The 11,718-nt window shown below is 40.5% G+C and overlaps 3 protein-coding genes across 3 annotated transcripts in view; 1 reads left to right on the top strand and 2 right to left on the bottom strand.

Moving 5' to 3' along the window:
- The window catches only part of vari (MAGUK p55 subfamily member vari), an 18,801-nt gene extending 17,551 nt beyond the window's left edge, over positions 1 to 1,250 (bottom strand). The window contains 1 exon segment of the mRNA XM_018023166.2: positions 852 to 1,250. Within this exon segment, the coding sequence (XP_017878655.1) occupies positions 852 to 957 (106 nt within the window). The 5' untranslated portion in view covers positions 958 to 1,250.
- Positions 1,251 to 1,999: 749 nt separating this feature from the next.
- Mtpalpha (monolysocardiolipin acyltransferase Mtpalpha) lies at positions 2,000 to 5,506 on the top strand. Its single transcript, XM_018022901.2, has 10 exons — positions 2,000 to 2,288; positions 2,621 to 2,730; positions 2,814 to 3,086; positions 3,150 to 3,400; positions 3,468 to 3,851; positions 3,917 to 4,087; positions 4,169 to 4,391; positions 4,448 to 4,657; positions 4,726 to 5,124; positions 5,191 to 5,506. Exons 1-10 carry the CDS (start codon positions 2,216 to 2,218, stop codon positions 5,392 to 5,394), a joined length of 2,298 nt encoding a protein of 765 aa, XP_017878390.1. The 5' UTR covers positions 2,000 to 2,215; the 3' UTR covers positions 5,395 to 5,506.
- A 2,347-nt stretch (positions 5,507 to 7,853) lies between these two features.
- Positions 7,854 to 10,767, bottom strand: LOC108624124 (Krueppel-like factor 3). The gene is made up of 3 exons (XM_018023205.2): positions 10,421 to 10,767; positions 9,947 to 10,153; positions 7,854 to 9,333 (listed from the first exon to the last, which is right to left on the bottom strand). The coding sequence occupies exons 1-3, from the start codon at positions 10,472 to 10,474 to the stop codon at positions 8,467 to 8,469; spliced, it is 1,128 nt and encodes a 375-aa protein (XP_017878694.1). The 5' UTR covers positions 10,475 to 10,767; the 3' UTR covers positions 7,854 to 8,466.
- Between the last annotated feature and the right edge of the window lie 951 nt (positions 10,768 to 11,718).

Raw genomic sequence — 11,718 nt, 5'->3', positions numbered from 1 at the left:
CTTCTATACTGTTCAGCACGTAGCTGTTTATTATTAGCATTGTTCTTCCGACATCTGATTTCTTTTTAATCATAGGAAATGCGTTTTTCTAAAGTACATAAACTTTTGGGATTGACTGTATAGCCAATACATCCTTAATATCTCTTTAAGGTTTTCATGTGCATTACCGCGTTTTTCTAGCAGACTTTATCGATCGTCGAAGTTTTCCTTTCAAGAACGGGGGAGTTAATATCGACCGTGTCTTCGTTGCAATTACCCCATGCCACTATAATAACGTTCCTTATACAAGCTAATAGCTCATAAAAGATAAAATCGTTGTGAATCGCCTCCAAGCGAGATTTAGTTCGATTAAGCAAATTCTTTTTGAAATTCATTGAGATAATAATATCGCATATAATCCCTTTGTTATGACACGTGTTTAAACCCCGAAGTGGAACGCGAACTAGCATCGAAGGTGCTTCCATAGAAATCACGTTAAATTTAACAGGATCACTGGGCCGCTTGTAGCGGAGAAGCAAAACTCTATAAGAAATAATAAACAGAACTTGTCTAGAATAAAAGAAGGAGTCTGATAAACGCAAACGGCCTCGATGGTCTTCAAGTTCATCGGGAATTAGTACAAACTTCTAAATCTCTTTTGAAAACTATTTAACTCCCACATCGAAGCGAAACGTATTTCACAAATTAAAGGGAAACTATTTTAAATCAACGATGACGATCAACGTGTGATTAACTGCACCAAGGTTTACGATGCGGTCGATAAAACCTTAGTCGACGGCGCACGCAGGATCTTGAACAACCTCGCAAAACTAATCTAGCATTACATCTCACCCGGCACAGCCGAAACTCACCGGAAGTGGAGTTGAGATACGGCAGCTCCTTCCTCAATATGATCGAGGGCAATCTCGAGCATCCGCAGATGTCCTCGATGTCCATCATCGATTTGCTGTTCTTCATCCTTGTGGACGGTACGCAGTCTCAGGTGACTCCCATCGACAAGCGGCATCACGATCAGCATGGGTCCCAACCCCGTGCGCTCCGCCGACGAACTTTCTCTTCTCTGAATCCTCGATCGATCGACGACCTTGTCATTGTTTGCTCACAGACGTTTCACGTGCTCTTCGTCTACGTCGATCGATCTTTGGTTGACGCGAAATCAAAATGGTAGTCGAAGATCCCCGGATCTATTCATAGATCGCCGGTGATCGCGGCCAACTGAACGAACGAGGAAGACCGCAACGGGACCTATAAGCCCGCGCTCGGTTCGTGTCCGGTACTTATAGCATGGTCGTTGCGCGGGGGGTGGGCTTTTGCACCCTCTTTACCTCTCTCTTTCTCTCTGCCTAGGCAATTTCACGAGTCGTGGCAACGAGTGCCTCGTGCGTTCGGATCGATCGATAGTAAACGCGCCCACGAAAGGGCAGAAATATTCCGGATTAGAGCGGCGAGGAACTGGGGCGCCTCGAAAATAATCGACGTCTTAGGGGAGATACGAGGGTTGCTCACAGATTTTTCCTCTTCCTAATATTCTTTCTATACATACATGAGAAAATTGGAAAAGAACGTAATACATAATGCGATAGAAACTATTTAACTTGAATTCATTTTTAGGGGTTGTTTTATTATCGTTTTAGCTAAGGATTCACGTGACACGTTGATAGACTAAGTACAGCTGAAGATTGTCCTCCTATTCATTCTCAATATTAAGAATATCATTCTTAAATGCTTTATTTCTTGCTTGTGCTTAAAAAAGGTTGAAGCATATTTAAATTTTGTATCGATCATTGCTATACATTGAACTTGAGGATAAAGCTCAATGGTGCTATTCTTCCTACGGCTGTTAATGGTAGTCGTTTTGCCATCTTGCGGGATCTGCTCGGTGATGTTACTATTTGCTGAACCGATAACGTTGAAAATGACAGAAAAATTTTGTTTCCAACTGCAATGAACGGAATTTCGTACAATATGTATTGAATCTATCCTGCACCTCGTCTGTGGTTGGGGTCAAAGTCTTGCTTGCAAAATACGACGAATTGTGTTACTGTGTTATCCAGTTTGGTACATTTACGTTTACACGCATGCGTATTCACCGCCGGCTGCATCCACATATTCACTTCTACTTTACGTCTGTACGGCTTGTACGTCTGTACGATACAGTGGTTCCATGAGCAGATTTTAATATCTTTACGGGCGTGTGCATGCTGCATTGTAAAACATGTCACAATACAGATTATTGAGTGTTGTTGCGAGTTTCTCGCACATTAATAAAAATATGGTAACGCGGACAGGTAATTACAAGTTAAAAAAGTGAAACAAATTTCATATATCCGGCTAATCGCATTTCGAACCTTTGTACCCGACCAATTTACTGGATAAACTTATCGCGATTTACATGTAATGAAAAAATTGTAATCCAATTCTTCCACGTATTTTCAACATATAGATAATTAATAAAATTGTAAAAAATGTTCCGTCCAAATCGAAGAATATCTGTAAACGATGATCTTACGTATGATCCTCTTTATTTTACCTTTTAAATTACAAAAATTCGCGGACATGCAAATCGAACAGTTCTGATTTTCTTTTATTTCGATCGATTATTTCTAACTGTTGCTTTTAGCACTGTATAATTCTATGAGAAGTCTGTCTACCACGACAAATACGAAGCACCTAAAATACAAAGTCGTAGACAATGTAGCAGTACTTACTCTGGACTCCCCAGGAGTCAAGGTACATGACTAAATACGTAATTAATTTATATAAATTATATAATACAGATTACTAAAAATGATCGAAATTTACACACGATGCAGGTAAACACTTTGGGCAAAGAAGTTATGGAAGAAGTAGTAACTCTCCTGAAAGATATAGAAGCAGATTCCTCTGTGAGATCAGCAGTACTTATAAGTGGGAAACCTGGATGCTTTATTGCTGGTGCTGATATTACTATGATACAACAGTGTAAGACTGCAGAAGACGGCTACAAGATATCTTATGAAGGTCAACAGATTTTAAACAGTATTGAAAAGAGTTCGAAACCTATTGTAGCTGCCATTCAAGGCAGTTGTTTAGGAGGTGGATTGGAGGTATGCTATTTGATAAATTTATTACTGTAATGAATTTGATAGAATTAATTATTATTATTACAGGTTGCAATGGCTTGTCATTATAGACTTGCTGTGAATGATCAAAAGACTAGTTTGGGTTTACCAGAAGTAATGTTAGGTCTTCTGCCTGGAGGAGGTGGCACGCAAAGATTACCCAAATTGTCATCGATTCCCAATGCCTTAGATATGGCTCTCACTGGAAAAACTGTAAAAGCACAAAAAGCTAAGCAACTAGGCATCGTAGATCTCCTAGTGAACCGCCTGGGTCCTGGCAATGGACCAGCGGAAGAGAAGTAAGACATTTGCTCTAGTAACAATATTATAAAGTCTGCATGTTCTACATATATTAAATCTTTCCAGTACTATGAGGTATTTAGAAGAGACAGCTATCAAAGCTGCAAAAGATATTGCAAATGGTACTTTAAAAGTCGAGCGAGGTCCGAGATCGCTGTCTGATAAACTTATGAATTATGCCTTCTCCTTCGAATTTATAAAGAACCAAGTGTTCACTCGGGCGAAGAACGAAGTAGTGAAGAAAACGGGTGGCTTATACCCTGCTCCTCTTAAAATCTTGGAGGTAATACGTACTGGCTTGGATAAGGGACCTAAAGCTGGGTACGAAGCAGAAGCAAAAGGTTTTGGTGAACTGGCAGTCACGCCTGAATGTAAAGGTCTCGCGAGTTTGTTCTTTGGTCAGACAGCGTGTAAGAGAAATCGTTTTGGCACACCGAAGAGTGCGGTTAAGTGAGTTTTATGGATCATATAAAATGATCGTTTTATTTTATAGATATAATTGTGCGTACTTTCAGAAAAATTGCTGTTGTGGGTGCTGGCCTCATGGGGGCAGGTATAGTTCAAGTGAGCGTAGATAAAGGTTTCGAAGTAGTTATGAAAGATACGAACCAAGCCGGTCTATACCGTGGTCTGGGCCAAATACAAAAGGCCATGGACACTGCCGTGAAACGGAAGAAGTATTCTCTGTTAGTTTCAAACATTTCCTAAGTTGCGCTTAAATATTTTTATGTTTCTTTTTTGTGTGTTATTTTTTTTATTTATTTTAGGCTTCAGAGAGACAGATTTCTTTCTCAGCTCGATTACACTTTAGATTATAATTCCTTTAAAAACGCAGATATCGTGATAGAGGCTGTTTTCGAGGATATCGCTATTAAACACAGAGTTATCAAGGAAATAGAGGCGAACACACCAGAGTACTGTGTACTCGCAACGAATACATCAGCGATTCCTATCACTGATATAGCCGCTGGTAGCAGCCGTCCCGACAAGGTATCGTTTCGCCTATTATTCTTCTAATTCAGATCCGTCAAATAATGTATTTACAGGTGATCGGAATGCATTACTTCTCTCCGGTAGATAAAATGCAATTATTAGAAATAATAACGCATAAAGGTACAGCGGCCGAAACTATAAAAACTGCAGTCGACGTTGGCTTGAAACAAGGGAAGACGGTCATCACCGTAGGAGATGGACCCGGTTTTTACACAACGAGAATCCTATCTGCTATGTTATCTGAAGCTATCAGATTGATGCAGGTAATGTTTCTCATCTGACATTACACTATTACGTTAAATAAAACATATAATATTGAACGTGCTAACAGGAAGGAGTAGATCCCATGGATCTGGATAGTCTCACTAAAAAGTTTGGATTCCCTGTTGGGGCTGCAACTTTATCAGACGAAGTTGGTATTGATGTCGGTGCTCACATAAGCGCACATCTCGTAAAAGCTTTAGGCGACCGATTCAGAGGTGGAGATGTAAATATACTCGGCGATATGGTAAAAGATGGTTTCTTAGGACGAAAATCAGGCAAAGGAATATACGTATACGAAGTCAATACGAAGAACAGAAATGTTAATCATGGAGCACTGGACATTTTGAAAAGATACAAAATCGAACCGAAGGGAAGTACGTCCACCGAAGATCGTCAACTGAGGATGGTGTCCCGTTTTGTTAATGAAGCGGTACTCTGTTTAGAAGAGAATATTTTGGCTAATCCGGTAAGCGAAATTTGCATTGGCACCTGGAATTCAGTACTATGCATTCTTTATGCATATTTTTTTCAGTTGGAAGGCGACGTAGGAGCTGTTTTCGGATTAGGATTCCCTCCATTCACCGGCGGACCTTTCCGTTGGGTGGATTCCTACGGAGCCCATAAATTAGTGAATAAAATGGAAGAATTCCGTGGCCATTACGGCGATGCATTTAAACCGGCTCAGACTCTGTATGATATGGCATCTGATTCCAGCAAGAAGTTCCACAAGCAGTAGAAGCTTGCAACATTGAGAGTTTTATAGACTTGCATAATTTGCTTGAGCGCGTTTGCAATATTTGGGAATATATTTTTTGATAATAATATAAATATATTGAGATTGTTTTTAATGATGTTTTTAACTTCCTTCAACCGTCAATGCAAAACTAGTTATATAATATAATGTATGTATATATATCATAAGATTTTTATACGAAATATATTTTGCGATAAAGTGAACAAATTTTCACAATAATGTAGTATTAAAGTTTATTTTTGCAAAACACTGTGCCGAAAGACCGAAATGTACATACGCTCTGTTTTCCAACATAAGATGTATACTTCCTGTTATTTATTAGATTCCTATACATATATACAATATGTTATTGAAACAAATTTTAATAAAGAAGTTTGCTAAGCATTTCCTTCTGCAAAGTTAGCGTCACGCGCTAAAATGGTCAATGATGAACGTCTGATTACTACTGTACGTATATGAATAAATTTATTGCCTAATTAACATTTTTTATTTCCTCTGAATTATGAAAGAGAGACGAAGGAGTGGAATTCTCGTTCTTGATGCAATGTTCAGAAAATGTTGCACTTTCAATTGCATGAATATTCGTCAAGATATAAAAATTGAAATCCTGATTCAATAATACAAATAAGACGAAGTAAAAAAACATATATATGTATGTATATATATAAAATGCAATCAACGATTCTTTTACAATTTTTGTATTCATATTTGGTAAGATTATAAAAATAAAAGAATACACTTTATTGTTCAATAAAATCAGGTAATAATTAAAAAACTTACAAAAGTAATAATTATATCAATAAAACAATACAAAAAGAATGTACGTGTGTACATAAGGAACGCAGTCGCCTTCGACTGTTGAGGCTCAAACTTGCTTTCAGGGCACCCCGATGTCCCTTGACAATCGCTGATGACACACATTATTATTATTACAGTATATATTGTAATACCATATCGTTTAATGTAACAAAATAATAAGTCCTAGGTTTACATTTAGTATAATACTATAGTACTTATCATTATCAAATCATTATTCCCACAGGCTTAGAATAAAAAATTATTTCCTTCCCTCTGTTAAATTTTCGATAGAACGAATTTTAATGAAAACAAGCGAGAGTAATCAAGAGGACATTTTACATCATCTACCGGTCCCACACCTGTTTGTGACATTTACAATATTAAAAGAAGTCAAGTCCTTGGCTGATGCAAGAAACCGTAACGTTTCGTGAGAAACTATTAGCGAGGATTATGCTTTTAAATTGACCTGTATAACTTTTTTACTTGTTTTCGACGAAAAATACGAACAGAAATTTAAGAGCCATATTCTAGGAACAAAATTATAACAAACTAACAATCGATTTCATATTCAAGTTTAAATATTCATCCTCTTTTAATTGTTTTAAGCTCAGCGTTGTATGAAATGTAAAATATAAAATTTAGCTCATTCTTGCGGCCAAATAACAATGAATATTCGAGATAACACATAATTTCATTCAGAATATGTTTTGAGAAACTTCGGTGTTACAATTATCTCTAATTTTTTATGCAGAGATTACTGGACACAGAAATAGCCAAGAAAATAAATTTAATTTTCTATAAAAAATCACGTATTTTCGGTACAATCTACGAATATAAACGGTTGATAAAGGAAATCTTATCTCAATCGATAGCTTTGCGAATCGCATTTTAACACGACTATAATTCTTTTCCAAAATTCCGGCTGGACTCTTTCTATAGGACATTCCTGATTTCTATTAACCTGAAGTGTATATAAGTTACAGTCATCACGAAAATTTTTTATAAAATCTCTTTACATCAATTTAAAATCTAACGAAGTTAATTATTCGTACGTTTTATTCGTCGAACTCCTCAGATCAGATTTCTTTACGATCCGAGCAAAACAACATATTTGAGAAAGCGTCGATGGTTTTAAGTTCGAGCACGATCTCCGTGGATTTTAATCAACAAGGGAAAGATCGTATCCACGCACTCGAACGCAATCGTACTCTTTATATGATGCGTGATGGAAACTTTTCGTTTTGATATAATAGTTGCTGAACACGTTGCTTTGCATTCTGATACCCACATTTTCTGTAATTTTGTCTGTATGTACTTATGTGGAAGCGAAATATTATCGTGCGTGGAAAAGTTGTTGAATCCGACACACTAAGCGTTTAACTATTTACCAATTATAATAATCAAACACGATCTATTACTCTCTTACCCTTGATGAACCACGGAAAATTCTTGTCTTTTGAATTAATCACTTTACTCCAGTATCGCACGTGTAGCGAAGATTGTAATTCGTAATTGAAAAACAAGATATACCATATTCCCTGGCTGTAAATTGTCAACGCGCAACGAAAGCTGGGCGTCGAAGAAAAAGACGAAAGAGGATGTGGAGGCAAGCCAGGTATTCAATAGATGCGTACGTACAATACTTTTACGAAAGTATACAAGTCGTTTAATTAATCTCTGCTTTTGTAGAAAAATCTTTAAACTTATCTCTATACACAATATTTAAAGTCTTACTCCATCAGGTAAAACGCATAACCGGACGAGCTAGTATATACATATGTACATAGATACATGGATAATTAACATATATAACTAGTTTACGATAATGAAAACAGAATAATTCTAGCATTTTTGCATAGCCGTTATGTATATAGTCAGATAAAAACTGTCTTTGCATCTTTAAATAAATACTCTTTCTCGGTCAACGTGCTTATGCATCACAGATCACAGACACACTTAGGTACTTGGTTCACGGACGGCAGAAAAGCCTCGTTTTATATGACTTCAATCACCGCTCCTCGTGCCTTCGAGTCCTCTCCTTTTAAGTACGCGTTTTTGTTAACTTGTCTCACACTAAACTCGACGCACATTTGATAAGGCAATTAAGGAGCGTACGTTCGCCCGCGCAAAATCTTCTGCGTTATCTTTGAACTCTTACAGAAGGGATCCGGTTCGACGGTTCTATCGCCGTCGAAAAATCGTTAGATCCAGTTTCAATCATAGAATTCGAACATAACGTGCGACGTCACTTTCTCTTTAAGCAGCTAACTGCGGTGGAATAATCTGCTGCGTCGGCTGGGTCAATCGCGGCGCTATAACCGGAAGTAGGCTTACCCTCAAAGGTGCGGGCGTCACTTGTCCAACGGAAGTTTGACCACCGGTAGCTGCGGCGGACGACGATCTATCCTTGGTATGTCGTTTCACGTGTTTCGCCAGATGATCGCTCCTCATGAATCTTCTTTGGCAGACCGTGCAAGCGAACTTCTTCTCGCCGGTGTGCGTCCGCTTATGCCGCGAGAGCTCGTCGCTCCTCGAGAAACGTCTGTTGCAGTCTTCATAGGGACACGAGAATGGTCGTTCGCCGGTGTGAGTTCGCGTGTGAGCTTTCAAATGGGACGATTTGAAATAATTCTTCCCGCAGCCAGGATGCTCACACTCGTAGACGCGACGCCGCGCGGCTGATTCTGATACAGTTGTGTTCAAAGTCGTCGCGGTCGTCGGCGCGGTTACCAAAAGAAGCGGTGCTCGTGGAAGTACCAACGAGGAGCCTAGGAGTCCAGTTACCATGATCGGGGCAGGTTTCGGTGCTAGAGGATGTAATTTCGGGTGTACGGTCTCGCGGTCGGTGTTCTTGTTGTTCACGATAATCTCTTCTTTCCGCAGACTCATTTTAAACTTCAAACTCTTGAGCACGTTTTCCGGCTCCGGCCCGAACCGCCGCGTGCTGGCCTCAGACTGCGGGCTGGAGGCGATTTGCTGGTCATGTGAAACCGGCTGTGAGCATGTTGTAACGGTCTTTGGTATCAAGTTGGCAGGGCTGTAGGTACCATCCCGATAAGCACGCATTATCACGGATGGACGGGCGGGTTCCGGACTGGGGGGTGGTGTGCCGTCCAAAAGTAACTGTTTAAAAAAAGATACAAACAAATTTATAAATTTCTTTCCGTTTATACGAATGCACAAATCGCGTCTAATGTAGGGCGATGATACTCGTTCTACCGTACTGTTATAACAATATGTCTGTATCGGTTGTATTAGAGAGAGTGATTTCTTTTTATGCGACTTGTGGGGGAAATGGAAACTTCGCTAATAATAGTCCAAGGAAAACGTAGACAAGTTGTTGAGTAAGAATAGATAATGAGCGATATCGCAAAGTGCTGACTTTTTGTTTTGGAATTTATTTAAAATTATTAGGTGAGGGGTGCTCGCTCGGTTTTTAACAATTAAGAGCCATCTGTTAGCCTCGTCGTTTTACAAGAGATACGGTCGAAAGGTATGAACTGCTTGCTCGGAGGATAAACGACAAAAATGGTGTAAGAGTGAACGCACGCTGTAAACGGGGTCATCTTGCAAAACAACTCTATAAAGTGCGCGCGTACGCATGCGTGTATGTATATTGGAGTGGCCAGTCGATGGCGCGCGTAGAAAAAAATCAAAAAGAGATAGTAGTCCTGCGTTCGTGATGCGCAGAGAAGCGACTTGTCGATATGCACCATGAAAAATGACATGAATTTACCTTCGCCAATTCGCATTGTTCCACGCAACGCCTTTTTCGGAGCGGTTCATCCTCCTCCGAGTCGGAAGGTTGCGGCGTCGGTGGCAAGCCAGGTCTCGCATTTCCATCGTCGTCTTTCTTTGTGTTTATCTCAGCAGACTTCGTCTTCAACGAAAGTTTATCTCCCAAAAGTGCTGCGACGCTGAAGGAGGATTGAAGCGGTTCGTTCTGTAAAGAAAATAAGTTGCTCGATGCATTACTCAAGGTTTCACACAAGGATGGTTTCGCAATGACAACTGCAAAATTCTATAAAAGAAGTTTGCAAAAACAACGGAAAATGTAAAAAAATTCCGTAGAAAACGATAAACAGCCAAAGAATAATAGTCATAGGTGAAGGCGGAAATGGGTTGGATCGTTATTCCTAGCTGCGTTCATATTTCGCGGGCGGTTGATCAGACCAGAGTGGCGGTACTTTTAATGCATCGTCCAACTTACGTGTTTGAATTGGGGTGAGGCCGGCGGCGAAAGAAGCGTCTGATTCGCATCCATTTTTTTCGATGAAAAGGAACGCGGTTACGTGGTACTACGTTTAAAGAGGCTTGGTCGTGGAAACAAGACGCGGCTCCGTCTCGCGCGGTATTCCAAATGCGAAAAAAGACGTAAAGAGACGTAAACCGTCGAACGTCTGGTAGCGCAATGAAGCTTTCTCAGGTCGATTGAGCTCGACGCTGTTCTCGTTGTGTGTGTGATCATGCGGCGCGTTTCATCGCGGCCAATCCGGCCGAGGGGCTCGCCGGGACCATCCAATCGCGGTTGTGTTATCAGCCGTCGACCGCGTGATCACCGGCGTGCTGTTCACGTGCTCCAGGTCTGACTGAGACCGTGATCATGACGTCAGTCTGCGTGGCGTGCTCGCTCGATACGTCATGGTATCGCTGCGCTCTCCAAGCGTGATGCAGCCTCGCAACCCTCCTACGCTTTCTTGCGAGGTTGACCGACTCACTGCTCTCTCTTCCTCCTCTGTCCTCACTGTCTTTTCTCTTCCCGACGACTCCTCATCACCGCTTTGTCGCCTGGCCGACTCGTTCAGGCGAAACGGAACGTATGCGTACAAAACAAGCCGAGCCTCCGAATTGCTTCGCACCTTCCTCTAATTTATTCCATTGCACTCTGCAACCACCGATTTTTCAAAACGAACATACTGATTACGTTTTCGTACATATACATCGTCGAAATCATTCCTGTTCGAGTTAAATAATTAATTTTACCATTAAATGCGTATTCTCATTTTTTAACGCGTGCCAGGTGATACGTACTGCGTGTACACGCCTTTCGCAACCTCACGTGGAAATGTTTTGTTCCTACAAAACTGCATAGTAGCTTTTCGATGATTTCAGCACTATTAGCTACCGTTCTCGTCCTTGAACGATACGTTCCGCGCCAACAGATGGATGGCTCTGAAGAAATACAAATTACGCTTCTAGGAAAACTCTTCGCCGTCGAACATCCTTGTCGCGTCACTTTTTCCCAAGCGACTGTTTCGACTTTACCCGCGACACACCAACGATCGTAGTACTTAACTCTTGACATTATTGCTCGATTGCCGTACCTTTTTTACTCGAGAACGCTAGTACGCGCTTAGTGAAAAGCGTCGAGCGGCAAAGTGAAAAGAGACCTAGGGAAGCGAGGTCGCCGGGAGGTCACATTTCAACGAGGAAGCATTCTGGCGCAGTCTGCTGTTAAATATATATAGTGTATCGGGCCGCCCACTTTACGGCTAGTTAATTCGAATC

This window comes from Ceratina calcarata, unplaced genomic scaffold (assembly GCF_001652005.2).
Source record: "Ceratina calcarata isolate Rehan_Ccalc_2016 unplaced genomic scaffold, ASM165200v1 scaffold297.2, whole genome shotgun sequence".
Taxonomy (NCBI): domain Eukaryota; kingdom Metazoa; phylum Arthropoda; class Insecta; order Hymenoptera; family Apidae; genus Ceratina; species Ceratina calcarata.
Note: the sequence above shows the minus strand (reverse complement) of the source record. Positions and strands in the feature narration are given on the sequence as shown.

Coding starts and splice junctions, on each gene's coding strand:
- Mtpalpha (XM_018022901.2), top strand. CDS start 2,216: ATGTCACAATACAGATTATTGAGTGTTGTTGCGAGTTTCTCGCACATT. Junction 3,087..3,149: donor GTTTAGGAGGTGGATTGGAG/GTATGCTATTTG, acceptor TTATTATTACAG/GTTGCAATGGCTTGTCATTA. Junction 4,088..4,168: donor AAACGGAAGAAGTATTCTCT/GTTAGTTTCAAA, acceptor TATTTATTTTAG/GCTTCAGAGAGACAGATTTC.
- LOC108624124 (XM_018023205.2), bottom strand. CDS start 10,474: ATGGATGCGAATCAGACGCTTCTTTCGCCGCCGGCCTCACCCCAATTC. Junction 10,154..10,420: donor CCTCACCCCAATTCAAACAC/GTAAGTTGGACG, acceptor TTTTCTTTACAG/AACGAACCGCTTCAATCCTC. Junction 9,334..9,946: donor AACAATGCGAATTGGCGAAG/GTAAATTCATGT, acceptor TTTTTTAAACAG/TTACTTTTGGACGGCACACC.